We start from the raw sequence: 27,950 nt of genomic DNA on the forward strand, positions 1-27,950 counted from the left end.
GGAGATCCAGAGTAGTTCCTGAAGGTAGAGTACAGTGAGAATTTATGTTGACATGATGGCCAGGTCGAATGTGTGGCGCAGTCCGGTGATGGTGCTGACAGCAGGTGTGCACTGCAGCAGCAGCAGCAGCAGTTTGCCGACGGTCAGACAGGCGTACTCAGACAGCAGCATTGTCCGGCCTTTCAGTGAGATTCCCGGACTGTGGAAGAATGGAGTGGCCAACTTGTACAACTTTTGGAAACTGGATGGCTTTAAAAACCTTCACCGTATGATGTTGCAGAACTTCAACACTTTTGGACCCATTTACAGGTATGGAAGGCAAAGCAGTTTGCATATATAGAAGATAAGATTACTATACATGACACCATCGTATATCTTAAGTTAACAACAACATAAGCAGGCAAAACTAATGAGGACAAGTTTGAAATGAACATTTTTGTCTAAATATAAACTTTTATATTCTTGAAAAATAGTTGTCACTGGAAATGTTATCTGAAAACAAAGCTGACTTGTTTACCCTTCTTTTCTTTTGACTTTCTGTATGCCAGGGAAAAAGTAGGTTATTACGAAAGCGTTAATATCATTAATCCTGAAGATGCTGCTATCCTGTTCAAAGCGGAGGGCCATTATCCTACCAGACTGAAAGTTGAAGCCTGGACATCATACAGAGACTACAGGAATCGCAAATATGGAGTTTTATTAAAGTAGGTGCTCTCTTTACCCACTTATACCTGTATGAATTCTGTTTTACCAGTATTTTGAACCAAGGATTTAAAAAATTGCCATAAGATTATGCTTATTAGTTGTTAGTCTAAGTTATCATCCGATCTTCCCACAGGAATGGAGAAGATTGGAGATCAAACCGTGTGATTCTGAACAAGGAGGTGATTTCCCCAAAGATGCTGGCAAACTTTGTGCCATTACTGGAAGAAGTGGGTCAGGATTTTGTGGCCAGAGTTCACAAAAAGATAATGCGAACCGGCCAGAACAAATGGACCACTGACCTTTCTCAAGAGCTCTTTAAATATGCACTGGAGTGTAAGAGTGACTCTTTCTCGACCCATCATACTATAATTTATTTTACTCTCTGTGCAGGCCAGTGCCCATTTATTCTCACATATTGCTATCTTTGTTTTCTCTGTTTAACACAGCTGTGAGTTCAGTGCTGTATGGGGAGCGTCTGGGCTTGATGCTGGACTACATCGACCCTGAAGCTCAACATTTCATCGACTGCATCACCCTCATGTTCAAGACTACCTCACCCATGCTGTATATACCTCCTGCTCTGCTGAGGAAAGTTGGAGCGAAGGTATGGCGGGACCATGTGGAGGCTTGGGATGGGATCTTCAACCAAGGTAAGACTACCCAGGATTAACATTTCAAACATTGTTTGACTGTCACAAATAGAGTCTTAGTTCTGTTTTTTAAAAGTCACCTATTCTAGTTTTTGATTTTAATGTACATGTTGCAGTTTGTAATTTCATTTGTTTTCTTTTTTATGTATCAGCGGACCGCTGCATCCACAACATCTACAGGCAGCTACGTCTGGAAGCTGGCACTCCAAAGAAATACCCAGGAGTCCTGGCTAGCTTGCTCATGCTGGACAAACTCTCGATTGAAGACATCAAGGCCAGCATCACTGAGCTAATGGCTGGAGGAGTAGATACGGTAAATACCAAATAAGAAAAATCCTGTATTTCCCGAATGTGATACATTTTTGGCTTTCTGCTTGATTCTGTTTGTGTTATTCAGACTTCTATCACGCTGCTGTGGACATTGTATGAACTAGCGAGGCACCCCAACCTCCAGGAGGAGCTGAGGGCGGAGGTGGCTGCAGCACGGGCTGAAAGCCAGGGAGACATGTTGGAGATGCTGAAGCGGATTCCTTTGGTCAAAGGAGCTTTGAAGGAATCACTGAGGTGAATCTAACATTACAGTTACAGACATACAGTACTGTTAATGATAGGCTGCTGTAGAAATGCTAGATGTACATTTTTTAGGGGATAGTTTGACTCTTTCAGTTATGTAGTAATTCTTACTAAGTAGATGGCAATTGTGTCTTCCATAAAGTTCCTAATATAGACCCTTACCTTGATCCCTCAGGTTACACCCGGTTGCAGTGAGTTTGCAAAGATATATATCAGAAGATATCATCATTCAAAACTACCACATCCCAGCAGGGGTAAGAGGCAGTTTCAATTATAAATAATCTAATTTTGTTTTTGTGTTTGCGCATCATTATGGCAACTACTAAACTTTTTGTGTTTTATCCTGTTGTGTCTAGACTCTGGTTCAGTTAGGACTGTATGCAATGGGAAGAGACGCCAAAGTGTTTCCCCGTCCGGAGCAGTATCAGCCCTCCCGCTGGCTGAGGACAGAGGCGCACTACTTCAGGAGCCTTGGCTTCGGCTTCGGCCCCCGTCAGTGTTTAGGACGCAGAATAGCTGAGACTGAGATGCAGATCTTCCTCATCCATGTGAGATAAACGGAGAATAAGATGTTTTTCTATATTTTGTGTGTCATTTACACAGCATATTAACTGTGTTTATTATCTCTGGTCTTTGCAGATGCTTGAGAACTTCAGAGTGGAGAAAGAGCGCCATGTGGAAGTGAAGAGTACCTTTGAGCTCATTCTCTTACCAGAGAAACCTATAATCTTGACGTTGAAGCCCTTACATATTAATCGGTAACAACAACTTAGAGAGAAATGTTTTGTGCATGATAAGCCAGACCTTTATCACTCACAATTGTAACAGGCTTCCTAAACCATATATATACTAAATAACCACTGCTAACCTAAGATGTTAATGGAAAAAGCTAAAAACCATTTACCTCTGTAATTCTATAACTAATGAAACATAACTATATGTACTGTATATTACTCAATGAGATATTTTACCAGTAATTGTAATGTGTAGTTTCTGTGTTTAAAATATTTCAGACAGATGCTTTATTCCGTGTGCACATGGCAAAAGTATTTTAACATATCAACAAAAGATTAATAAAACAATACTTTTGATTCAAAATATGTCCTGTAAAATGTCATTTTATTACTAGTTTATCTAAATATATGAGTTATCTGAAAATATTGGTATTTTGAATATTGAATCAAAGACATCTGTGAGTGTTTAAGTTTGGTCTGGGTCAACAGATCTTCTTCTGCTTCCTCTGTCTGCTTTGCTCACTCAGTGATTGTGGTACAGATCTCTATTAGAAGCACAAATGACCCACGTCACATGAAATTAGTCATAAAGCACAGCACAGTATCTTTCAGGTAAAATTGCAGCAAATTGCACTCAACTGACCGAAGGAATATTATGAAGAATTGTGGTAGACGTCCGGTCGAAGCCATGCTTGTGCTCGCTCAGTCTGGTCAACATTTCTTGTTTCTCTCTCCCCCATAAATGAGAGTTCTCCTCCAGCTGTAATACATGCAAACAAAGGCAAATCATCCTCTTAAACATTAACGCAGAGCTGATAAGTGACAGAATACAAATTAAATATTGTATACATATGAGATCGTTTTTGCACCTGAGCCTCCAGTGTTTGAACTCTTGCCTCGGCCCTCACCAGCTTACTTAGTAGACTCAGTCTCTCCTCGACTGGAAGGGCTTCTTTGGTCTGAAGGGACATGAAACATGACACATTTAAAATACAGTCCTGAAAACACGAGGAAAATCTAAGCTGCCAATCCCCTAAACTTTAATCAGTTGACAGTATAACATCATTTTCACATCAGACTGTCTCTGCTGGTCTAATGTGTAGGTGTACCTGTGCCGACTGCTGTTTAATGACTGGGGCAGGCTGCTGGGGAATCCTGTCCAGCTCTCCTCTGAGACGACTGTTTTCTGCTGCCAGGGCTGACTTTATCTCTTCCTTTCTGTTATCAGTGCCAACTACATAGGAGGAAAAAATGTCATTGCTTCTGCAAATATTCTTCTGTGAAAACATGTTATCTCACCACACTGAATCCACCTACCTTTTAGCTTTTTAACCAAAGGCTTTCTGTCACCACTCTGTTTACTGTTCTCTCTGAGCTCTAATGCTTTCTCCATCTTCCTTATCACCTGAACATTGGATGGAACAAGTTTATAGTATGCTATACATTTCGAGCTGTCATAGAAAGAAGCATTCCCTGTTTTGACACAGATTGAAACAGACTGTTCACCATTTCCTGATGTTTCACTGTTGCCTCCAAGCTTGCCATCTTTGCCAAGCGGCTGGGGTGGTGCTGCAGATCCTCCTGTGGCTGCTGTTGAACTCTCTGAAGCTTTAGTAGCTCCTTCTCCTTGTTGTTCTTCTGCCCAGCACAACATATTAAATAACAGAGAGTAAAATAGAATAGAAAAACTATATAAACATGACCTATACAATAACACTAATTACTTAATTTTTTCTTGTGTCACAAGTTTCTTCTATACCTTGATCAGATCATTCTGCAGTTGTTGGATTCTGTCCCTTTGAGAGGCGGCCTTACTGGTCTCACTAGCCAGCTTAAATTTAAGAGAGGCTAAAACAAATAGGGGAAGACTCATCATACACAGGAGTATAATAGGAGCATGATGATTCTACACATAAACCATTTATTTGTACATATGTGTACAGGCATAGAAATGTTGCTTTATTTTCCTACATTATTTGTTGAAATCAGAAAAGGGACAGCTTATTTTATAGAAGTTGAGACTCAACATCTGCTAATGTATAAAACTTCATTTTCAGTGACTTTTCAAATTTAAAATGATTAAGATGTCAGTTCTGAAGCATATGAATAAAAAAACCCATCAATAAAACTTTTGAAAAGTAATGGATTTTCTGTTTGGTGGGACTTAAATCTGTTTCCTTTGCTTTGCTGCCAGCAGAGAGACCTTCATGAACATCCTTTCATTGAGGGTCGGAAACTGTCCTTCAGCAGATAAGGGATGAACTACCCACAAAGCTTATCTGGGTCCATGGCCAAAATGAGCTGCCTTATCACAAAAAGGCACATTCTGCTTGGGAATAGACACTCACAAGGATTAGTTAGCACACAGCGAGCCACCTTGCAACATCCCTCCTTCATCTGCTAGTGAAATGCCCTGAATCCATCCAATATGAACTGAAGCTTCAACAACTGCTGAATGGATTATAAACTTTATGACACTAATGAATCAAATTGTTTTTCTACTTTTGATTTCAACCTTAAAGAAACAAATGTTAACTATTGCTTTTGCATGGTTTTGGTTCAAGCTCAGTTTAACACAGGAAACAGATAAATGTGAATGGTTGGGTTATTCAAACTTTTCTTCTCTGCTGTGGTTACCGATACAATCAGAAATCTCAGCCCTGGTCATGACGTGGTGTTTGCCAAGGTCCTGCTGCAGAGACAGAGCAGTGCGGAGATGGCTCTTTTCTGCCTCCAACCTCACCACCTGCGTCCTCAGCGCTATGATGTCTTCTGCCATCTTACCCATGGCTGAGCGATAGTTTTCCACCTCCTGATGTAAAGATGTCATATGTTAATTAACGTCATTTAATACAATACACATATCACTTTCAGGAACAAAAAATGGCACAAGAATTTTCTATATATCTGATGGGACAATTTCATGGTGATGTTTCTATATCACCACCACCACTAGATGTCTCTTCAACCCCATTATTAAAGGGGTCGTCCAGTATGTAGACAACAACACCTTTTTCTAGACTAAGAATTTAAAAACATCCCAGCAGCACAGTATGTACAGTTTATTACAAAGTCTCCCAGAATGATTGTTTTCTGCTGGTTTGGGATAGGTATAGACATGAGAACTGGGACATGACTGGAAGCCAGAAGAGAGAACATTTTGCCATAGAGTGGGATGCTCTTGTAATCGATTGACTAAGGTTTTGGTACAATGAATACATGACTTGGGCTCCTCAAATCCAAAGGGACACCCTATCCTGTGAAGCTTGTTTGTCATGGGGGCTTTAGGCAGGGTTTTTGGATAAATCCTAGTCGTGCATTCATGGAGCATCTTGTGTGAAAGCCCATTTGCTGAACAGAAGAGGAAAAACTCATGCCAAATTCATGAGGGTATTTCAGGAAAACAGACACAAAAACAAGACTGAATAAATAAAATCTTGAGCCTTTTTGTTTGTTTTGTTTACATGTTTTTGCCCTTCTTTCCCTTTGAAGACATACTGTATGCCATTCCTGTTGGCTTTATGTTGCTGCAGAGCCCTATTATCAAGACATTTCTCTGTGAGGCGTGTGCGTGGTGTCTAGCAGCTTATACATGCTCATTGTTCTCTGGTCTGACACATGCTCATTCTAACACATTGAATAGACAGAATTGAATGGAGACTGAGGGCAGGGTCCAGCTGCATGTATGAGGAGGGGGCGACGATCATTCCAATCTTCGGATGGTGTGGTTGTGACTCCCGTGGGACTAAAGAGTGAAATTGAGCATCTAATTGAAAGGGCAAGGACAAGGTGACAATCATGACTGTAGAGGAGATGGTGTCCCTGCTGGGGGCCCACAGGCATGATGGGAAGGACGCCTCCCCATGATGAGTCTGGAAAGTCCAATCATGTGTCAAAACATAAAGGGGAGTCCTCCTCTGCCTGTGAATACTGGAGGTTCCCCCATCTCGCTGTGATTTGGGGACATTAAAGTTGCCTTGCTGTCATACATACTGTCACTTTGGGAAACGTGTATCCCAGACAGAAGGCAGCTGGAGCAGTGTTGTAATAATGAGATATTTAATTAGGTTTTCCTATACTATTATCATTGTGTATGTACAGTCATTTTATACAGTAATTGTGTGCATTGTCACTATGAATTCTCTGATTAATTCCCAGATGTTTGCTTTCCAACACTTAATCTTTTAAGACCGACATGCATTAACATAACATCGACATGGATAAGAAGTTATTAAAATTATGAAGAAAACCTTTCAGTCACAGGAGAAGTCATGATAGCATTAACAACAGCATGGGCCAACAGCTTCACCGCATTTTTCTCAAACCTCCTTGAGTGCATTAGTCTAGGAAATGTTAATCCTCTTTTTATCTGCCATTTAGTCACTGATCTCCGACACTGCTTCACCATACTGTCCCATTTCATCCGCCTTTCCATGTCCCTGTTCCCTAACTAAACGTGACAGAGGGGATTGCTTCACTGATTCAAGAGTTTAGGTATTGATTTTGTCTAATCACCTTAGTTTGGAGGTCGGTGATCTCTGCCATGTGTGGATCATCTTCAAACTCATGCAGAGGGGGTCTGAGGCACGAAAACATTTAATACAAATAATGGATTAGGAAAATATTACATGAAATTATTTGTGTTAGTCATACTAAAGTATCATTCATACAATGATCATGACAGAAAATCCATGCCTCTTGAATGTAGCTGTTTTTCTCACCGTTTATGTGGATGATGTATATGATAGGTGTAATTTATGTTGGGTTGCTTGACCTTTGGTCTCTCCGGTTCTCCTTGGGCTGCTCTCTGTGGCCTTGGATTTGCTCCAGTGAAAAGGTAGCAGCCATTTGGTAGGATCTGTGCCAGGGCATCATGGTATGGGAGGTTGTATCTATCCTTTAGAAAATAAGATGTAGAGGAAATATTGTTCACATTGATAACATGTATCTCAATATTGGACTTAAAATTGTCCCAGATAATAGCTCGTAACGAACATCAACCTATGTTCTGTTTAACCAGATTGATACTCAATACACAACATTTCCAAATCTTATCAGTAGTGTTTATATACACGATTTTAAACTGATGTGTTTCAGAAGTCTCCTAAAATAATTTGACTGTGTTTTGTTCCTCAGAAAGCCCAGCTGTAAAACACAGTTAAATGGTTTGGATTTTCATATGCTCTTTATTCGTGATATGCGTTAAAGTTTAAAAGAAGTCTCCTTCCCAAATCAGTCTTAAATCAGAATTGATGTTACGAGAGATTGTTCGTAAGAAGTCCAACAGGGGGTTTGGAATTTAGTGTGGACTAATTGACCCCAAGCTTATGTAACATCAACTACATCAAATCTATAGGTCTAGTTTGTGCTATAGAGAATGGTTAACATTTCTGTATTTCAATTTTTCCAACATATTTGGTTTAAACTGGTTGAAATATCATTATTATAAATCAGAGCGTAAATCGGATTTCAATAACACACAAGGGTTAAATACACAAGAGAGCCACAAGCGAGCAGCATTCATTTGTACATTTGGTTGTTAGTAGTCCAAGCAAAGTTGTATTTTACAGAAAATGAAAGCTTTCATCCAAAAAACATTGTAGCTCTGCCCCCTCAATACACACAGTGCTCGTGTGTGGCCTGTTCTACCTCTCCATCTTTTGATTATAAAGGCTGTTACATCACTATGCATACAGCACCCCCTCTACAACAAGAGAGCACTTAGTCAACAGCCCTTAAGTCCTTCAACATGAGGCATGCATATACAGTGTTCTTTGTCAAATACTGTGGTTGCCAGGTAGCACGCATTCAAAGAAATGACATGAAAAAGAGTCATTATCTATTATGTTCCTACAGGCAACACACATACCTCCACATTAAAGGAGCCTACCTTTATAGCTGCAGGGTTGCAAAGTGATTTAGTCTTTTTGGATGCACTCATCCAACCGAAAATATCAGAGTCCTCGTCAGAGGAGCAAACACCTAACTAATGGTGGATGTGAGAGTTGGACCTCTGTCATTAAATCAGAACAATCAACCGGTAACTACAACACGAGCCTTAGCAACTGTCAGGCCAATGAGATTAATTCATGTTATGTACAAAATAATGTAGTATCATGTTTCAAATTCAACCTAAAGCAAAACAATGGTGGGGAATTTGTTTACATCTTCAATTCTCTAAATACAATTTTTTCAGTGGTCTTTTTAAATTACCTTGCTACAATGACTGAACCAATTTAGCAATCATACCGATGCTTATTATTAATTATTCTGAAGTGGGCCAATCTGCATAAAAAAAGATTTTACTTTTGGTACTTGTAACAGAGTATCTCTGACTTCTGTTTGCTTAAAATCTGAGTACTTCTGCCACCGTTTCACTTTTGATTTGAGCATTTTGTAAACAAAATCAACCTTTCTCTTCATACCTGGAGGCCGGGTGCAAGAATCTATTAAATCAAAGGGAGGTTCCTGATCAGTAAATGCCAGCCCCCACATCAATCCTGTCTCTGGATAAACAGATTGATGGGGACTGACTAATGATTTCTAAGAGACGTGCTGTGCAGCACCTGTGGCTCCTTCTGAGCATTAATACCAGATTCAATCAACTCAGTGAGAGTCTGATGTCAAATCTCTAATTCCATGATGAAGGAATACTTGACATAAATTCAACTATAACATTATTTAAAAACTCAATGACACTAAAGCTGGATTTTTGGATAACAAATCAAACACATTTTCAAATAGCAATATGTATCTCCAAATTTGGCCTTTTCATAAAAAGGTAAAGAATATACCATTCTGTGCACTTGCTTATATGCAAATGTATGGAACCGTCAATAGCATGGATCGATGACTCTCCTGCTTGGGTAGCTCATTAGGCAGGAATAGACTATCATTGATGGCACAAGATCTGATTAAAACCAAATGATTTAAAAAGGGGGCAGGAAGGAAGAGTAATCCATTATGTAAAATGCTTTGCCTGGCACTCCTCTTACTATCTCAGTTTACTTTATCTGCAATCTGTGAAAACAATGTAATATACTGTATGTTAATTTGGTCACACGTGCATGTTCTGCAAAATGTACAAGACGTACAGTAAACAGTAGACTTAAACAGGACAGGATTTTAGTGCATAAAGAAATCTGCACTTCCCTTTTGCCTTTGGTTTTAGCAGGCAATGAATAGTGTTGGACACAAATTAGCTTAGAAAAACAGCTGCCTGAAATGGCAAAAACAACCCCCTGAAAAAATGAAAAAACTATTTGAAAAAGTGTGTTCAAATGTGAACACAGAAAAAACATTGTATCATTGTGCAGGTAGCTAAACCCAACATTGACAGATAATTAAACACAGTTGTATGTAACCATGTGCCTGAATATCTGTTTCAGCTACACATGTAAGAGTCTGCAGTCTGGCAGTTTTTAGATAAATATTTGTATAACTGGCTCTTTAATTCACGATAAATAATTCACTGGATGCTTGCAGCTATGTGCTCTGTTAGAAGACATAATCTCTTCTAATCCAACAAGGGAAAACCTGTACAAGTGAAAACACTTCCCGCAGAGTCTAATATCACATTATCATGTATGAGACCATACAAAATGATTCATATGCACATGTTTTGCTTTGCGTTTGCTTGTCGTGTTCAGAATGCCTCTGACCCTGTTACATATAATCTGTGGAGAGCTGTGGAGGGGATTGGGATGTGTGCTGTGTGTCCCCATGCAGGAGAGGGGGGCGTGTGGGGGGTGGGGGTCTAGGCTTTCTGTAACATCATCAGAATTCAGCACACAGCCTACAAAAATGCAGCAAATGGGCTCTTCATTGGAGTGACAGCTCAGAGCTTCAATTAGCCTGCCAGAGCAAGGCGTCTCCCGGGAGCATTCTCTACGTCCACAATTTCCACCTTTTTCCGGCCACAACCTTTTATTTTTTTCAAACCTTCATCTGATCCAGACATCACTCTTTTCCCACATTTGACCTCAGCATCCTCTCCATCTTTCCTCTCTTTAAAAGCACCATCCCATGGTACCAATCACAAATGACAAGCAGAGCAGAAATACTTGTGTGCTAAAACACGTGCAGGTAAAAGCGGTGTTTGATAACTGAAGCAGAAAGGAGAAAAGAAACTGAGAAAAAGAGGATGTAGTGGTTTGCACACCAGGTGCTCTCCCGTCACCACAGGAATTCGACACAGCTGTGTGGCAGCTTCTCTCTTATTACTTTACTGCAGCAGAGACGTTAAACAAGAAATAATGTGATTAGAAAAGAGAAGCCAGAGTGAAACTATTTCACTTGGATTTAATAAAAATGCCTTTCTCAGTTCTCATATTTTGGATGGAGATATGAAAATAGAAATGTCTAAATCCTCATTCATTTTGACATTCAGTAGAGACATTGTGTTTTCACAAGATATTTAATATATATTTAACTCTTATAACATAATTTCATAGTTACATTAGAGAGTATTTAGATATGGAGATATTAAACTGCATAATTCTGAGTAATTTTTTTTTTTTAAAGCAATAATTTATTATAGAACTGAATTGTATCTTGGACATTTCGGATTCAATTTCTGATTAAATAAAACTGGTGATAACGAACCTGTATTTAGTCAACATTTAATTTCACCTTATTGTTGTTGCAACCAGCTGTGGCTAAAATGTCACCAAAAAATGTAATTACTGGGCTACTGGGAGAAATTGGCATTTTGCTATATATAATCATAACTGGGCCCCTGTCAGAAAAATAAAATCACATCTGCAGTCAGGCGGTATGTGGGTATAAAGGTTTTTAAAATATTGCAATAGAGAGAGATACAGACCAATCGGAAGAATGGAGAGAGGGGTGTGTGTCAAGGGCATCATGCAGCTTTGATTCAAGGACGTATGACGCTGCCAGCCAATCCTTATGAGGTCCACAGTGAGACCAAAGCCAAGGATTATCAGTAAATCAACATCTGTCAATTACGGTTATGCTGTCGTGAAACCACAGTGCTCCGATAACAAACAGGGCATGCACCTAAAGGCAGGGTCGGCCCTGAGCATAATGACTGGTGTGTGTGAACGAGTGCAACACAGCACAGTGTCAGTCAAAAAACTAAATCCAGATTTGAACAAACAGCACATCATTGAATCCTATTTCTGATGATGACATTATGAGTATTACTGACTGTTTGATTTTCTTGAATACCTCATATTTTTTACACTAACTACTAATATGTACTTGATTTATACACTGTCTGAGTGCTTCCTTTAATTATAACCATAAGATAACAGGGGCTTAGGAACCACCTGATTTGAATTAAGGTACAAGTAGTTAAAATGTGTTGATAAATACAGTAGTTTAGTAAATGCAATTAGTTAGAATCATACAAACTATTAGAAGAAGAGATTTTTGCATTGAGACACCAAGCCCCCTTTAATTTAAAACTGATTTTTAAATACATACATGTACATACAAACCAAGTCTATTACCTATGCTGACCATTGACATTTTAAGGTTTACTTGACTGTATATCCGGTGTGTTTCTGTGAATCCCTGATCCTAATCAAACATGTATAAGTAGTGTGACTAAGCCTTTTGGGACAATGAAGCAATTTCAACCATCCCTAAAGCCTTACCAACAGCAGCCTGGTATCCATGTCGCAGTCAGCCACAGCACAGTGAGTATCAATGACTGCTTCCCCTGCCGGCTACACATGACCTTTCCGAAATGCTGTACAACCGAAGCTTAATGACTAACACACCAGTTGACATTTACCGAAGCCAGCTTGCTGTTGAATAGTTCAAAGAAACATCAAAATGTTAATGTTGCTTGTACCCAAAAGGGACCCCAAGAGTGAAAGATATGGAGATATGAAACTTAGCATAGAAGAAGTAAACACAGAATACAGCAACAAAGTTTCAGTTGATTTATTAAAAAAATGAAATGGCAAAGACGGGCATCTAGTTGAAAGTCATACTGGGTGGCTATAATAACGACTGTCAGGTTAAAACAAACAAAGCTTAATAAATTAAACATCTTTGCTTGAAATTAAAAGCACGCCATATCCTGTCTGAGGCTGTGAAAAGGGCATGAAGATTGATGAGGGAGTGGAAGGCGTGCATGTTGTGTGATACATCATTCCTACTTTGGCAGGACTGTCACTCGGATTGAATTTACATCAGGAGGCACACAAGTGATGCAATGATGTCAACACCCAGCCACACACTCCTCCCTCAACCCGAGGTCACACGAGTCCACCGATGTGATTACGAAGCTCTGAGAGAAACACCAACTTCCACCCAGGAGCCTGTCAGGAGATGGAGATCATGAGAACACTGTGTCTGAAGAACAATGGCCTGCATCTTGATTATCCCAGTATGGGAGAACAGGTCAGGAGAGCAACTGCTATAAAAAAATAGGGTCAATGGATCCAAATGATGACCACATAAATTGTTCCCGTTCCAGTGTGTACTTACTGTGGAGAAGATGACTACTTGGAGTGCTGTTTGGTATGCCCTCATCAGTCATATAGCTTCTATACAACCTTGGAAAAGACCATTTGTCATTTGTAGAGAGGAAATAATGGCATTATCCCGGGGTCCATCAGAGGGTTAAAGACTTACATTAGCCTCACATCGACCGAGGCAAGCAGAGCACGGAGGGCCGACGGGACATTGTGCATTCAGGGTACAACATTAACATTTCTAAAATCAGATAAGAAATAGTGATAGAGAAGTTAACCCTTCAACCCTTTTTGTGCAGCACATTCTCTGATCCTTAATGAACAGGCTGGGTTATTCAGCAGGGCTTCCTGATGGACAGCTCTGTATAGATGGACAGCTGAGAGGCCATTAGCTGAAGCTGAGCTGATAAAAGACAAGCCAGACAATAGCTGACATTGCAGGAACAGCTTCATTGTGAAGCAACAGTCGCAGCACATCTGTATTCAGATCAGAGATGATTGCGCAGTAACACATTTAGCTGAGGTGGGAACAGCAAAATAGCCTAAAATCCATTCTCCACAGTATGCTCCGGCTGCGGGTAAAGATACAGGCCCCTGCATGACACTTCAAACACAGCAGGCAGCCCAGTCTGCGCTCCAGACAGGAGCCGAGGAGCGCCGTGCACCCCCACTCCGTCCTTATCAGAGAACAACAGGAGAACGAGGTAAGCAACTGAGGAATTAGCAGTAAATAGGCCTGGTAAAAGCTGTTTAATCACTCTACTGTCTGTTAAATGTAGAATCATGCGGTGCTTTATGCAGGGTTTACTTCCCAGGATATGTCTGTAGGGTAAGTCAAAGTGGGAATTTACATAAATGTCTCTTTCTTGTATTTCCGTGCCGTGTTACACATTAGAAAGAAAAGATTAAAATGTTGGTAATAATAAACACGAGCTTGGGGCTTTTCCAAAAAACGTCCCTCAGAACCTTGGCTTGTGATGACCCAGTGTCCAAGGTCTCAATGAAAAATCACTCAGCTCTTATATTTACACTCAGACTGAGCCGCCCACTTCCATGACCCCCCCCTTCCACATGCCTGGTTTGCTCCATATTCTTTCTTCCTGCTTTTGTCTGTCAAGGCCAGCTCATATCATTTTTAGTTTTGGCTACATTTAGACAAGGACAGTGCAAAATGCCTGTTGGCTTGGGTAATTGCATTCTCTTGAGAATTTCTCGAACAAAACAGAAATGGGAAACAGAAACAGCAACAGTATGGCAGGAAGGTATTTCTGATGAAAGAGAAAAGTCATGCAGTCAAGAACTAGCTTTAGAATAGCTTTTAGACCTTCAGGTAGAGAAGCTTAAATAGCCAGCTTCAATCTAAATTGGGTTCCTTATTGGCTCTTTTACGAAACATATTGTGCAGAGGCCAATATAGTAAAAACCAAACAGGACGATCAGAATCCACAGCACACCTCACAGTGACAACGAAAAGCCACCAGATGTCACTGTGGCCCCATTTCATCTCCTATCAGCTGATCGACTGACACTCTCTGTGTGTGAAAAACACTGCAAGACTCTGCTCTCTCTGCTGTGTCTAAACTGCACAGCTGCAGTGTGTGCAAAGCGTCTGTAAAGCTATTACTATTCAGGACCAGTTCCACTCTTCCCGTCCATTTGTCTGCAATACTCTCAAACCACAACAGTGCCTGGCGGCAAGAGGCTCGGAAAATGACTGTACACTGCAGCTCTGCTGGAGTAGGACTGCATATATTATGCTGCATCTGATCCCGGGGTCTGGCCTGTAGGGAGTACCACAGCCCTGCCAATAAAAAATACATAAAAGCTTCTCACATTCGTTCTGTTATTATTGAAGTAATTGCAGGGGTGATTGGAGAGCAGTGTGACAATGAAATGCATGATAAATTTGATGTCATGTGCCAGCAGCACATGGGATGAAAACGAACGAATTACACATAGTAATACATGTCATTTGTATATACAAAGGAGAACATTTATGAAAATGTTCCTCGACCCGTTTCTCTCTTTCCTTCCTTCCTTCTGTTATCCACATACTGCATTTACAACTTTCAGTCAGATATCACAAAAAGTGAAAGTATTATTGCACATATCTACTTGAATGCTGCTATAAAGCTTCTGTTTGTTCTGTCAGATGGAAAAAAAGTAATCAGATTCTTTTCAGGGCAGCCATTGCACGAATCAATACGACATAAGGGTACCTGATGAATTTGAAATGTGTACTCAGTGTGGATATTGATCAGGCTCAGTCAGAAGACTTTTGAAAGCCCATGTAGATTTACAATCAATGTGTAGTTTAAAACGCATAACTCCACCATTATTAAACCAACTTGAGTAAGGAGAATGTATTTGAGTATCATAAGAAATAACATTAATCTACTTCTCTAACCTGATCGCAGTCTGATGTTGTTTTGAATAAACATAGAAGCTTTCTTGTTTATCAGATACGGATTAGACAACACATAGTACTGATACTAACAGAGAGCTGGATGGGCGTGGTGCTCCAGCCTGGGAGGGCCAATATGAGTAAAGGGCCCCTCCTCATGGTTGGCATCAAGCAGGAAAGATGGGTAAGTCATTGAGAGTAGCGTGGAGCATTTCAGGATTATGGATGTTTAAAACCATCACACAGTCAAGGCATTGAATACTGATTTAAAGTACTGATTACTGAAAATTCAAAACTTGATTAAGAAACAAGCCTTTGATATTTTTTGCTAATGTTATGTAATGTTGATGTGCTTGAAATTGAAGATTCATACAGCCTGACTTAACATGGCGGTCTATCAGAAAGGCTGTATCATGTGCGACTGATCACGTTCCTGTGGCCCATCAAAATGAGAGCTGTGTGCTAGAAGGTACTCTCCAGACTTCTTTCTAATATCATTAAGGGCGGATACACATCGCCTGGACTAATCCAGCTGTTCCCCACAATTACATTTTAGCCTCTTAGACATATCTGGCCCAAGTTCATTGCAATAGTGCTTTCCGGGCATGACTTTATGATTGAGTTACTGCCTGTAAAGGGAGTCTCGTGAAAATACTTACGAGCCCTACTCAAAGTCAATCCAGCTGTACAAATGGACTTCTTTTAATTAAAGAAAACCCCTAGTTTTGTTAAAGGATGATCCGAATTAAGGCTTAACCCATACCTGCCAGAACAATACACAGAGAATTACAGTAGAACAGTGATACATTTCCCCTGTGTTTACCTGGTAAAATACTTAAATTAAAATCAATATACAAAATCCTTTTATCATTCACTGTATTATGCTTTTAAGGTAAGTCAGAACAAAGTTGACAAACTGTAGCACAAGAGACATGTTTACATAAAAAAAGACGTACATAATGTATGTGCATTTATAGAAATCAGTCCAGCCAGCAGGATGAGACGGCGCACGTCTCAGAGACAGTCTAGCTTGACTCTGTGTTCCGTATTTTGCAAATTGAATGCTACCTGAACAAATGAATCCTTTATTAACCTGGCATCTGGAGGCCATCTCATAAGCAGACTTTTCCTTGAAGCACAGCTCCAATCAGTCTCTGAAATAAGGGTGCTGAACTGCGATGAGCACCAAGGACACGTAGTCTGTGTCTGGGCGTGTTTGAGGAAGACAAGAGATGGTCACGGAGGAAATACAAGGCACTAAGCTATGCGTAGTCACACAGTCCTTGTCTTCGTAACATTTGTGTGTTCTGCTTGTCTGGGCCACCTGCCACCTGCCCACTGACACATGAATGATATTGTGGCGATGTTTCTCTTTGTTCTATTAAATTCTGATTTAATGGGCTATTGAACCTTTCGATCTTTCTGTTTGGGCCAGCTCCTTCCATCCGTAGCTGGGCTTGTAATTTATGGTGTTGCAGCGTCTGACAAACCAATCTTCTGCCTCAGCAGAGGAGTGTATTGACAGCAGCTGCAGAGATAGCGGCTGTAAAGTGCAGCTGTGATGATGTGCCTCTCCATCCAGCAGCGGGCAACCAGTTGCAGCGAAGCCCCCTGCTGCAGCCCATGAGGCTGAGAAGAACAAAAGCATCAAAGCCTGAGCTCTCCTCCTCGCTCCTCTCTTAAAGGGAGGGGCTGAGCTGTGAAGGGGGGAGGCACCATGTGTACTTGATTCAATTAGGCAGTCTGTGAGGCCTCCCCTGGGAGAAGGCTGCACAGAGAGGGGCTGCAGGCCTGTCTAACAAAGACGTTCAACCCAGCCCTTTGCCCCTTCTGAATCCACCTCATTAGTCAGCCGAGTAAGTGTTGATCATCTCTGTCCCCTCTGCAGTACGAGGAGGAGCACATCATCTGACTGTGGCTGAAGCAGGGCTACATGAAACAAATATTTCTTAACCTGGATTTTCATTGCAGGGTGAGTATTTGCACTGCAGAGACTCTCTAACTAAAGAGGACAAACCCCTTATTTGGTACAAGTTATGTATACCATATAAAGTGTGTAAACTGAATGTGTGTTCATCTTGCTGTGAAATGTAATATCTGCTGCTGTCTGTCCATAGTAGTTGAGTCCCTGCAGCAGAAACAGAAATTGATACAGGGATTCAGGATGAGAAAATAAACCAGCAGAAGTAATTTCTCATTCCAAGTTGTGTGTGAGCATCAACAGAAGCCATATCTCTTGGCAAACATCAGTCATTTCCACTCTCTGACTCACACCGCAGAAACCCCGGCGGTTTTCAAAGTTTCCTCTGTATCACAGAGAATAAGTAGAGCGTTTTGCTCTTTTTAATGTCAGACAGATAAATACGGTCGGGCGACATTAGTATTCATTTTCTGTTCTGCCGGTCCTTTGAAAAGCAGCAGATGTCTGTGTTTCTGCATTTGCACGTTGTCATAGTCGCTTAGGAGCAAGGGTGGAAAACGAGAAAAAAATAGAAACATCTGTTTGGTCCGCTTTAATCAGTGCCAAGCCATACCTGTCAACACCAATCTGTTCTAAATATATTCTCAGATCATTATAAAGAGATTGTGAAATTTAGCAAGATGCTTTCCATGATTGTTGGAGGGACGGTGTTTGATCCATGGGGAGACTTTTGGTTTGCATGCCATTATTAGCCATCATGCAATAAATTGAACTCAAGTTACTCACAAAAGTAACTTCCAACTTGATATGATCACCACAGATAAAAAAAAAACCTAGCCACTGGTCTGTTCAGTCACAATGATACCAACTGCTGGTGTGCACTCACACCCATCCACAGGCCTACAAACCTGAAGCCTGACAGTGACACCTGCTGTGCTCTGGGACCACTTGGCTGTTTTAGCAATCATTGCCATCATAGGAACCGGAGATAATTACACAGCTTCCACCCACCAGACTGGCCTGCTTCACTAAAACTGTATTGCTCCTGTGCTGCAATAACACTTGTCTAAATGAATGCACGGCACTTTACTGCACGACTGACAGCGCCCATTTATTCTGCCATCCAACTGGGAAGAAAAAACAAATTAATTTGGCACTTAAGGCCCCCACCCCTGTGAATAATGTATCACCCATCCCTCAAACCGCAACCCCACCCCCAAAATCACCACCATTATTCAACCCTCTTTTTATGATTCCCAGTTTTGAGTAACACAACTGTTCTATTTAAGCCTATCACATTTGTACAGAAATGATCACTGCTGTTTGATTTCAATCTGCTCTTGTCAGCATTGCCATCAATCTTGAATATAATTGCATTTGTCTAAAACTAGCATTTATGCACCGTCTCCACATTAAATACAGTGGAAAATGTCCATCTGTCAAACTCAAAACTGTAAATTGTACTTGTGCCCTAAACACAAACCAATTGATCACACATTTCTTCAAAATCAAGTGAATTAAGAGCTTTATCTTTTAGCTGCGTCTGTTAAAGGTCCATTACATACAGTATTTGCTAGCCAGTCTCTTTGTTCTCTTCACACCGTTTAGTTTATGGACTGGGCGTTGGAATAACAGATCTCTAACAATTATCACTTGTGCACCCAGATCCCAGTAACACCTCTCCTCCTCCCCTAGAGGAGGACAGACGTTGGGCTTTACACTCTCATGTGCCCCATTATATTTATGCAAATGAGACTAAAATCAGGGGAAATCAGGGGGCATCCTTTCCTGTAAGTGTTGATTAGCAATAAATGCAATATTGTATACATTATGCATGAAGTCCCTCTCAGTGCAGCTATACATTGTGACCTTGAACACAAGGCCAAGTATGGGTTAATACACCAAGGCTTCATTTTAATAGTAAAATAATAATAATTTGTCATTTTTTATATTCCTTAAAACTCTGTATTAAGGAACTCAGTCGGAAAGTGACAAATTATGTTATGATCTGCAGTTATTTACAAAACTAAAAATATACTACATACTACTTAAAAGCCTAACACACAAGAGAGCCATCCCAACTGCAAGGAGATCTATTAATATCATTTGGCTACAGCCTGCCAATGAATCAGGCCTCATAAAATAGCCAAACAGCAGGAGGGAGACAGACCTGGCACACAGGTGGCACAACACATCACATCCAAGACTGTCACTCTGCTCCCGAGAGCTAGTAAACGGTATTTTCTCAGATCCCATAAAAGAGGCTGCATTAAGATAACAATGTTGAAAAGCAATTATTATAGAGCAATAAAGTACATTTAGTACCCTCTCCAGGCAAGTGGCGCTCATATTTTTTGAGTAACTGAGCTGAGAAGTGAGGCCTGTTGCCCCACGGCTATCTGGAGGGCTCCATGAGTAAGAAATTAAAGAAAAATGACAGAGCAGACATTCATATGTGCTTTGTTAGCGTAAGATCTTTGATAAAACAAATACCTTTAACCTTTCTTTTTAAATGAGGTTAGTGATCAGCTTAAAGGTTTTTTTTAAATAAATGCTAGAAAGCGGATAAAATTAGTTGTAAGATCCAAAGTTTCAACGCCAGAAAATGTAGGGAATTCACTCTATTGTAGCTCCGTCACTGATCCATTGAAGGTAATATATTTTTTTATAACAGGAATCAGAAATATGTGCATTATTCACCTGAAGGAGGGAACTTGTATAATATAACAAAAGCTGTTTTTACAAAGGCATTCGCTCAGGATTTGGAGTGTTTAGTGAATATAGTATTTACTTGACAAAAAATGTCACCATGACTGGATCTAAACTGTTAAGACAATTTGAAATTTGACTGTAGGGAAAATCATCACACACAATAGCTGTTGTCATGATAATACTGAACAACACATTCTGTAAAACCCAGATAATTAAATGAAGCTGTACAAAAGTAAGTATCAGAAAGTGAAGTAGAAGCAATTAAACTCCCTCTGCCTTGTTTGTGTGATCAGCTTCCTGTGTGGCTCCTGGTGGAGTTATTTGCGTACATCAGAAACATACAGTAAACACTGGTGAAACCCTACTGAAAGGATTCAGAGCATTTTAAAAACGTAACATTCCTTATTTAGCGAGAATGTAACTTCTTAATGTTCTCCCTTTATATGGTATAACTCCAACATCAGTGTAGCATATCCAGTAAACATGTTAGCGCAGTGTCGTGCAAAAAGCTGGTTCAACACAAACTGCATCTCGAGGGGAAACAACCCGGGAGGCAGGCAGCAAACACAGAGGAGGAGCACAGCAACACACAACAAAGTCTAAATTAATGTGGCTTTTGGGAAATTCATCAACATACTGTAAATCCATCTTTAATCTGCTGTAATTCTATATTAAACTCAGCGTGTCCCCGGGTTAATAATGAGAGGACATGATGATCAACAGTTGGCACAGCGAGGCTGACCGCAGCAGGCGGTGCTGTTGTGGTATAGCTGGTGGGAGAGCGTGCCCAGCACCTGGCTGCTGCCCTGAGGGGAGCTGGCAGATGGTACTGACGCTGGGGTGTGCATCCTCATATACTGAGCACAACTAAGCCTTACTCCCTGGGCCTGCAGGTGAGGACAGGAGTGCCAAACAGAGTCCAATGGACGGGGCTGGAGAGGGGCTACAAGGGTCACAACATGCCCCTGGCAGACAGATGTTTCAGCTCATTAGAGCTTATCAAGCCTCTCTGCATATTTTACTGAACAACTGAATTATTTATGTCGGCAATGTCTGCATCTTTCTGTAACCTGTCTCTCACCCATTTTCAATATGTTCTGGCTACATGCTATGACATATAGGCGTGGCTCATGCTAAACACACACTGTGGATTGCTTCAGTGCATCTATATGTTTTACCAGGCTGAGCATGGTTTAGAAAACTGAATGCCAAAAGTGTCATTTACATGCAGCCTGATGAGTGCTTATCCATGGGGACCTTTGAGCCTTAAATGTCATTGGCTGAGGCTCCTCTGAGCCCACACAAAGGTCACCAGTGACACCGACTCCTGAGCTCCTTATTGATTCCCAATCCACCATCATAATGTCTGACAATTACAGACGAAATGGAAATCTAAATCATGGAAACAGTCTAAGGATGTATCTAGAATCATAATACTGTGCAAATACATGTATAATTCAATCTAAGGTCATGGATTCCCTCGTGTGTTGGTGGACACTTTTCCTACTTAGGCATAATCACGCATTGTGATTTAACCATAGTATAAATACTTGATAATTCTATTAATATTAAACATCCACAGTTAATCCAAGACGTATTTTGAATGTGTAAAAATAGAGATGCCCAAATCGGGGAATGACAGATAAAGTGTTTAATCTGACCATCTATTATTGCATAAGTGACACAGTTAAACCTAATCCAAACCTGCTTTAAATTAAAGTTGGCACAAATGTAACTATTAGTATAGATTTTAAATAATTCAGGAGTGCCATGTAATTAAATGCCGGCATCAGACTGGCACATATTTGTTTTAAAATACTGACACAAAACTGATGACATTTTAATAACTTAATAAAGCAGAAAAATAAACAAACAGAGCAATGTGCAGTATGGAGAGGGTGAGTGTGTATGAAGTGGCCTGTTGCCTGCCTGAGCACAGATGGCGGCAGAGCAGGATGTACCGACCTGTGCTTTTGCCCACAGGCGCGTGCACACACACATATGCACACACACATACATATATACAGAATAATCTCATATGCATGGATGCATATGTAAATACTGCCCTCATACATACACACCCACATACAGTAGGTGATGCTTAGCCAAGTTAGGGCTTATTCTTCAGCCTAGAAACTGCAGAGAGACATATTGGTCTTTTGAGAAAGTGTCACACTTGTTTTTACAAAGATCAGTAGTCGAATCCTAAACATACTTTTAATAATCTGTAATAAAAACAGCTTTTGTCCCTTTTTAACGGTAACACAAGACATCCAGACATGTCGATCAAAGGCTGACTGCAGTTCACAGAGACATCCAAGGCCAAGCAGTATAATTAGTGCACTGAGCGATCAATATTGCTTGCGTGGGGGTTGAATGCAGAGGAAAAAAGCAATCTAAGGTTTGGAAGAGAAATGCTAAGGAAAGCAAAATCCAAACAGGCGGCATATATTACAATGTGAGAGATTTGCATCAGTTGGAAGTACTCACGGTATGTAATGAGGACATACCAGGAGCAGGATATCCTGCTTTTGGGATCCATAATAAAACTACTAATATTCATTATTTATACTCTTAAGAGAGAGGTACACAGTGTATTGATTACTAACAAAAGCCATTGAGAAATCCTCAGTGAGCATACAGACAAGTGGTAAAGACCGAAGACAAATGGCAAGGCGTAAAGACAGGAAGACGGATAGAAAAGGTAGATGAATGAAGGCGAGGGTTCAGCGTATCGATTGACAGAGGAAGAGTAGAGCTCCCCCGGGGGCAGAGGGGCCTTTTTAGCACTGTGTGAGAAGAGAAGGATGACATGTTTCCTTTTTGAGGTGTTGAGGGACCGCTTGCCATCATGGCCAAGATGGAAAGATGCATTTGTGGAGAGTGTGTGGCCACGGCGCTCTGTGGCGTGACAGACGGTGATAGCGAGTGACAAACAGAGCGCTCTGAGAGAGGAGAGGAAGACATACTGGAGTCCAGCTCCCCGCCATGACTCTGGGACGTCAGCCATGCCCTGCCCCTCCTTGCTCAGATACAGCCATCAAGAGGAACATGGAGCTTTTGATTTGATCTGGATGCTTTTATGATACATCATCCCGTCGTCTTTCTGGAAGCACTTCAGGGGGAAACCCAATTAAAGTCGGCCAAAAAGAGCAGAACAAGCACACCTGAAGTCAGCTCAGTCCAGCGAGGTGTGGAGGAGGAAGGCAGGAGGGTGAAAAAATATTGTGGTCACAGCCAATCCTGCTGCTTGTGGGGTGGAAAGTGTTATCCTTTAAAGCAAAATTACACATAAAACATTATTCATATTAACAATTATTCATTGATAAGAATTCTACGACGTACAATTATTTTTCACAATACAATAAAACTAAAATCTTCAGATGCTACTTCTGGTATATGTATTCAGACAAATGCCATTTGCATTAAATTGAGTGATGGAAACATGGCTTCTGTTGAAAGAGAGAATTGCTCCTCCATTTACGGAGTAATAAGAATTTGAAATGGCTACCCCCGCTGACAAAAAGGCATAAATGAAAACATGATGTGGGCGTGGACGGCCATCCCTGCTGCAGATTAAGGTTCTGACACTTTGCTAGGAAATCCATTTGAGCGAACAAAATAAATAAAACATTGAGTTGTACCATTTGCACCTTGGCAACAGCTCTACTATTATTAGAAGGCCGGTAGGTGCAGGATACGCAGAGATGGAAAAGCTCCAACTGTGTCCAGACAGGCCAGACTCACATAACACAGTCTGAATATGTTACCAGGCTTTATATAAGACTTTACACTCACACCTTATTCACTGATGTTTTCATCAAAGATCAGAAAAGAAGATAACAGATGTATTAATATCAAACATCCAGTACAGAATATTTTGGATGAAACTGATTCAAAAGCATCTCCTGTTCTCTAAATAATACTCTGCTGGCAGTTTAACATTTACAAATAAACAACTAGACATTCAAGAAAATGCTTATTTGCTTTTTTGAATCAGATCCGAAGCATGCTAATAAAATGGTTGTATGTCTTTATTCTGTACAACAACAAAACCAATGGTTGAGCCATTGTTCTTTTTGGCTGGAAGCAGTGACTTCCTGAACTCACGCATCATCATGAGGTTATCAGGAAACCTCCAAGTCACTGCACCTGGCCAAGAAAAAGTTTGGAAAACCCTGTTTTCACTCTCAACGCTAATACTAAAGGTACATAGTTGCTGGCTGTAGCTTCATATTTATCATAAAAAATTAGAGTTTAGCAATACTATCAACTCAGTAAAAAAGAAAAGAAAAAGGGTGGCAAGAAATAAGACTTGGCCTTGGTTAGAAAATGTCACTTTAACAGATGCATTATTAGTAAAGGCGGTTCCTTTCAAAACATAATCACGCCCATGTCTCCTTCCCATGTTCAAGCCTTTTAGCTTGCAGTGCACAGGACAGTTGTCCATTGTCTCTCTTAATTGATGTCAGAGCCCCGAGGTGCATTAGTGCTTTGCAGGGTGTGTGCACGCTGGTGTGCATTTGCCCTCTGTGTTAGAAGCACCGGCCTCGCCCACCAGCTGCACAACACAGACAGAGCATATTGATTATACTGCTCATGGAGGCAGAATAAAAGCTGGGGGGGGATATTTTTTCTGACTGACCTGTTTGAGTGATATTAAGGGACAATCATAGCCGCACTGGGCAGCATATCTAGTGTAGAGATATTTTCATCAGGCTTCACCATAGTCTGCAGGAACGCCTAAAAGCAAGACTGATTTATTGAGCAGGAAGGAAAGGAATAGAGCGTGCACATCACAAATCTCTCACACGGCCCAATCTGCAAACATAGCACATCTCTAATGGTCAGTTTAAGTTATGCAGTATCACAAGCCGCATTTAAAATCATGCTATTAAATTCCACCTGGTGGGCACAAGATCAATGGAGAGATTCAGTTAATATCAAATTCTCACTTTGCTTGATTAAGTTAGCATCTTTTTCATCTTACAGAGCTGTGATTGGGTATCTTATCAGATATTCCAAGATCTAATTAAAGCAAAACGATTTGTCCACTTTATAATTGCTCCAATCCAGAGCCCGTAAACTCCTCCTCACATCTCACTGGATATTCATCACCACCAGAGGCTTTAATTCATTTATCAGCCAAACGAAAGGGAAATTTGAGGATGATAATAAATATATAAACCAGCTGATGTTGGATGGGGAAAAGTGAGTGCACACCCAGGGAAGGTTGTACAGTATATGTAGTTAAAGGGAGGAAATAGGCACAATGGGCAAAGCAATTTTACTGCCACAGTGGGGCAGTAGTCCATTAAACTACAACCCAGCTCGTAGTATGAAACCTCTCCAGCAGCAGCAGTCACTGCTTTATTCACCTAGTGAGATATAGTGTTGAAGGTTAGTGAGGCTAGCATCTGTAGATAGGGGAAAAAAACACAGGACTTCACAAACAGTGATTACAGCTCAGAGCTCTCAAGAGGGTCCTCCATTAACAACGCTGCACAAATCAATGTTTACGACCACCATAAAAAAACTGCAAACTAGAAAGCCCCCAAAGCTCGAATCATCCATACAATCTGTTCTTTACACAGCATATTCAAGCAGTTTCAAGCAGATTTAAACTGATACCAGTGCACCAGCCCTTCATCTTCCTGCTGCAACTGACCCTGTAGTTTAGTCACTATGAGATACAACATATGTACTGACCTTGATGCGATAATATACTGTATGAAAGGCATTACCAAGATGTTCACTACACCGTATGAAGCTGGGTAGAGTAGAGAAGGCTGCTGTGGAGAAGTTAGTTTGTTTGTTTTGAGACAATACAAAATGCAGAATATTGGTTAATTAAAAAAATTATTGTACAAATAAAATAACATGTGTAGGTGTTCAAAGAGCCCTACCAACATCAAATGAATAATAACACATATGATTAGGGTCATTTACCCTGGGTGATTGTTCACCTTGACTAACTTTCCTTTTAAAAGTAGAACAGACAGAATAATAATTTAATTTGATGTCATACATGGCAGAAATAATTAAGAAATGTTTGCTATTTTAGTTGTAAAATGTTGGTTTGGTCATTATTTTCTTAATGCAATTATTTTTAGTCTGATAAATATGGAGATTATGTTTTGGTACATGCCATATATCCCAAAATAATCTTAATAAAATAAAGATAACTGTAAGACTAAAAAAAGGAATAGCTTAAATATCAGACATCTTTATCAGATTTTCTTTCTGTAAAATGTTAAGGTAGCACTGAGTACATCAAATCTCCCAATTATATATTTTAAGATAAGGCCTGGATGTTATAAAATAATAAGAGTTGAAATGAATGATTAATACAAATACAGTTGGATATTTGAAGAAAAAGCAACAGAGATTGTAATGGGCTAGGCATAGTTACACAGGAAAGGGTAAAGAAAGCATGGATTATTCATGTCTATTCCCACAGTGCAACAGCTCCTTTCTGATGGATTGTGCCCGGGGCGCTGCTCTCTGCTCAATACCAACAGTCGCAGGCAGCCCAGCCTCACGCTGCTCCACGCAGCCGTGGTGATGAGCTCCCCAAGAAACACAGACAGGGCCAGCGGCTCCGCTCTCCTCTCTGTACGCAGACATAACGATGGTGTGTGGTCTGAGGTGAACCTAAATTTAAACTAGAGTATCAATAGGAGGGTAGTGGAAGAGAGAAGTAGCAGGAGACAAGTGCTGCTGGCGTTTGACTGAGCTTATTATAATTTAACTGGAGTAGAGGAGTTAACGTGGATCTGTCATACCAATCAGATGACAGGTTGAGGTGCAGGGAGGCAGTGAAATGTGGGCAGAAACATTGTCACCTTCAGTACAGTGCAGTAACATGTACTGAGCAATTTCTCTGCACCAGTTTGTCATCCAGAAAGAGATGTTGGAGTGTTTGTCTTTGTGTGGATGTGTGAGCTCACCTGGACTGGCTCCAATTTGGAGTTGTGTAAAGGCTGCAGGGGTGTTAATGCAAGAAGCAGGAGGTGATGCTCCCAATGTCAGCCATCTCTGCAAATAGAAAGGCAGGTAGATCATTTTATTGTCATTATTCATTCGGATTTTCAGCATAGATTGTGCTCCTTTTTTGTTGTTGTTTTAAGTTGTTTGTTTGTCTGTTAGTCATGTTCGGCAGTATAACCTTGAACACAATGGATGTTGACATTTTTAATTCCACACAAGAAATTGAGAAATCTGTTTAATCCCTGCCTCCCTCAGTCTGCAGTGCTGAAATAGCTTTCCTCCTCCATGAGCTCTGAACTGAGAATGAACCTGAGATTTTTTTTCCACTTCCATCTAAGAGGCCTTTCAGTAGACAGCAGGAGTCGTTGCCAAATATCTCTTGGCAGAGGATTTAAAAGACGTTCAATATAAAGAAATGCAACATGATGTGGGTCAAATCTCAATAAGAAATATTGCCTGAAGCCATCAACGTCCCAGACAGCAAGTGATAGTGCAGACTGTTTGGCCTGCTGAGAAACTGAGTAATCCTGAGATTTTACTTTTACAACAAATTCCATGCCATCTCCTAGCAATCAGCAGGTGACGATGGACAGCAAATGATGTCCTGTAAGGGTCAACTAACCATTCAAAATACCTTAGCAACAGTTGAAATTGTTCACTCTGCGGGCCTACATGTCAACCCGTGACTTTGCTGTCCTCCAATGAGCTTGCTTCGCAGCAGAGGGGGGGAGGCGTCCGTAGGCAAATACAGCAGGAACCTGAACAAAGGGATGAGGCTTCTGAAACATTGTCAGACCATCAGTATTCCCC

The 27,950-nt window shown here is 40.6% G+C and overlaps 2 protein-coding genes across 4 annotated transcripts; one reads left to right on the plus strand and one right to left on the minus strand.

Annotated features, from left to right (window-relative positions):
- Nucleotides 1-5: 5 nt before the first annotated feature.
- On the plus strand, nucleotides 6-3,028 carry LOC134883857 (cholesterol side-chain cleavage enzyme, mitochondrial). Of its 2 annotated transcripts, XM_063912325.1 has the most exons (10): nucleotides 6-24; nucleotides 118-309; nucleotides 549-704; nucleotides 839-1,038; nucleotides 1,152-1,355; nucleotides 1,508-1,668; nucleotides 1,753-1,919; nucleotides 2,104-2,182; nucleotides 2,285-2,476; nucleotides 2,568-3,028. In XM_063912325.1, exons 2-10 carry the CDS (start codon nucleotides 269-271, stop codon nucleotides 2,688-2,690), a joined length of 1,323 nt encoding a protein of 440 aa, XP_063768395.1. In that variant the 5' UTR covers nucleotides 6-24; nucleotides 118-268; the 3' UTR covers nucleotides 2,691-3,028. The 2 variants fall into 2 exon arrangements, with proteins under 2 accessions (XP_063768395.1, XP_063768385.1); XM_063912315.1 differs by lacking the exon at nucleotides 6-24 and having other exon boundaries at nucleotides 37-309.
- ccdc33 (coiled-coil domain containing 33) lies at nucleotides 2,928-27,948 on the minus strand. 2 transcript variants are annotated; one of them, XM_063912358.1, is made up of 12 exons: nucleotides 27,775-27,948; nucleotides 27,101-27,188; nucleotides 7,384-7,559; nucleotides 7,178-7,241; nucleotides 5,300-5,474; nucleotides 4,422-4,510; nucleotides 4,169-4,300; nucleotides 3,980-4,067; nucleotides 3,772-3,896; nucleotides 3,532-3,621; nucleotides 3,306-3,422; nucleotides 2,928-3,207 (listed from the first exon to the last, which is right to left on the minus strand). In XM_063912358.1, the coding sequence occupies exons 4-12, from the start codon at nucleotides 7,205-7,207 to the stop codon at nucleotides 3,145-3,147; spliced, it is 909 nt and encodes a 302-aa protein (XP_063768428.1). In that variant the 5' UTR covers nucleotides 7,208-7,241; nucleotides 7,384-7,559; nucleotides 27,101-27,188; nucleotides 27,775-27,948; the 3' UTR covers nucleotides 2,928-3,144. The 2 variants fall into 2 exon arrangements, with proteins under 2 accessions (XP_063768428.1, XP_063768417.1); XM_063912347.1 differs by lacking the exons at nucleotides 27,101-27,188; nucleotides 27,775-27,948 and adding an exon at nucleotides 8,553-8,643.
- Nucleotides 27,949-27,950: the final 2 nt, after the last annotated feature.

The sequence above is a fragment of the Eleginops maclovinus genome, chromosome 2, assembly GCF_036324505.1.
Source record: "Eleginops maclovinus isolate JMC-PN-2008 ecotype Puerto Natales chromosome 2, JC_Emac_rtc_rv5, whole genome shotgun sequence".
NCBI classification, from domain to species: domain Eukaryota; kingdom Metazoa; phylum Chordata; class Actinopteri; order Perciformes; family Eleginopidae; genus Eleginops; species Eleginops maclovinus.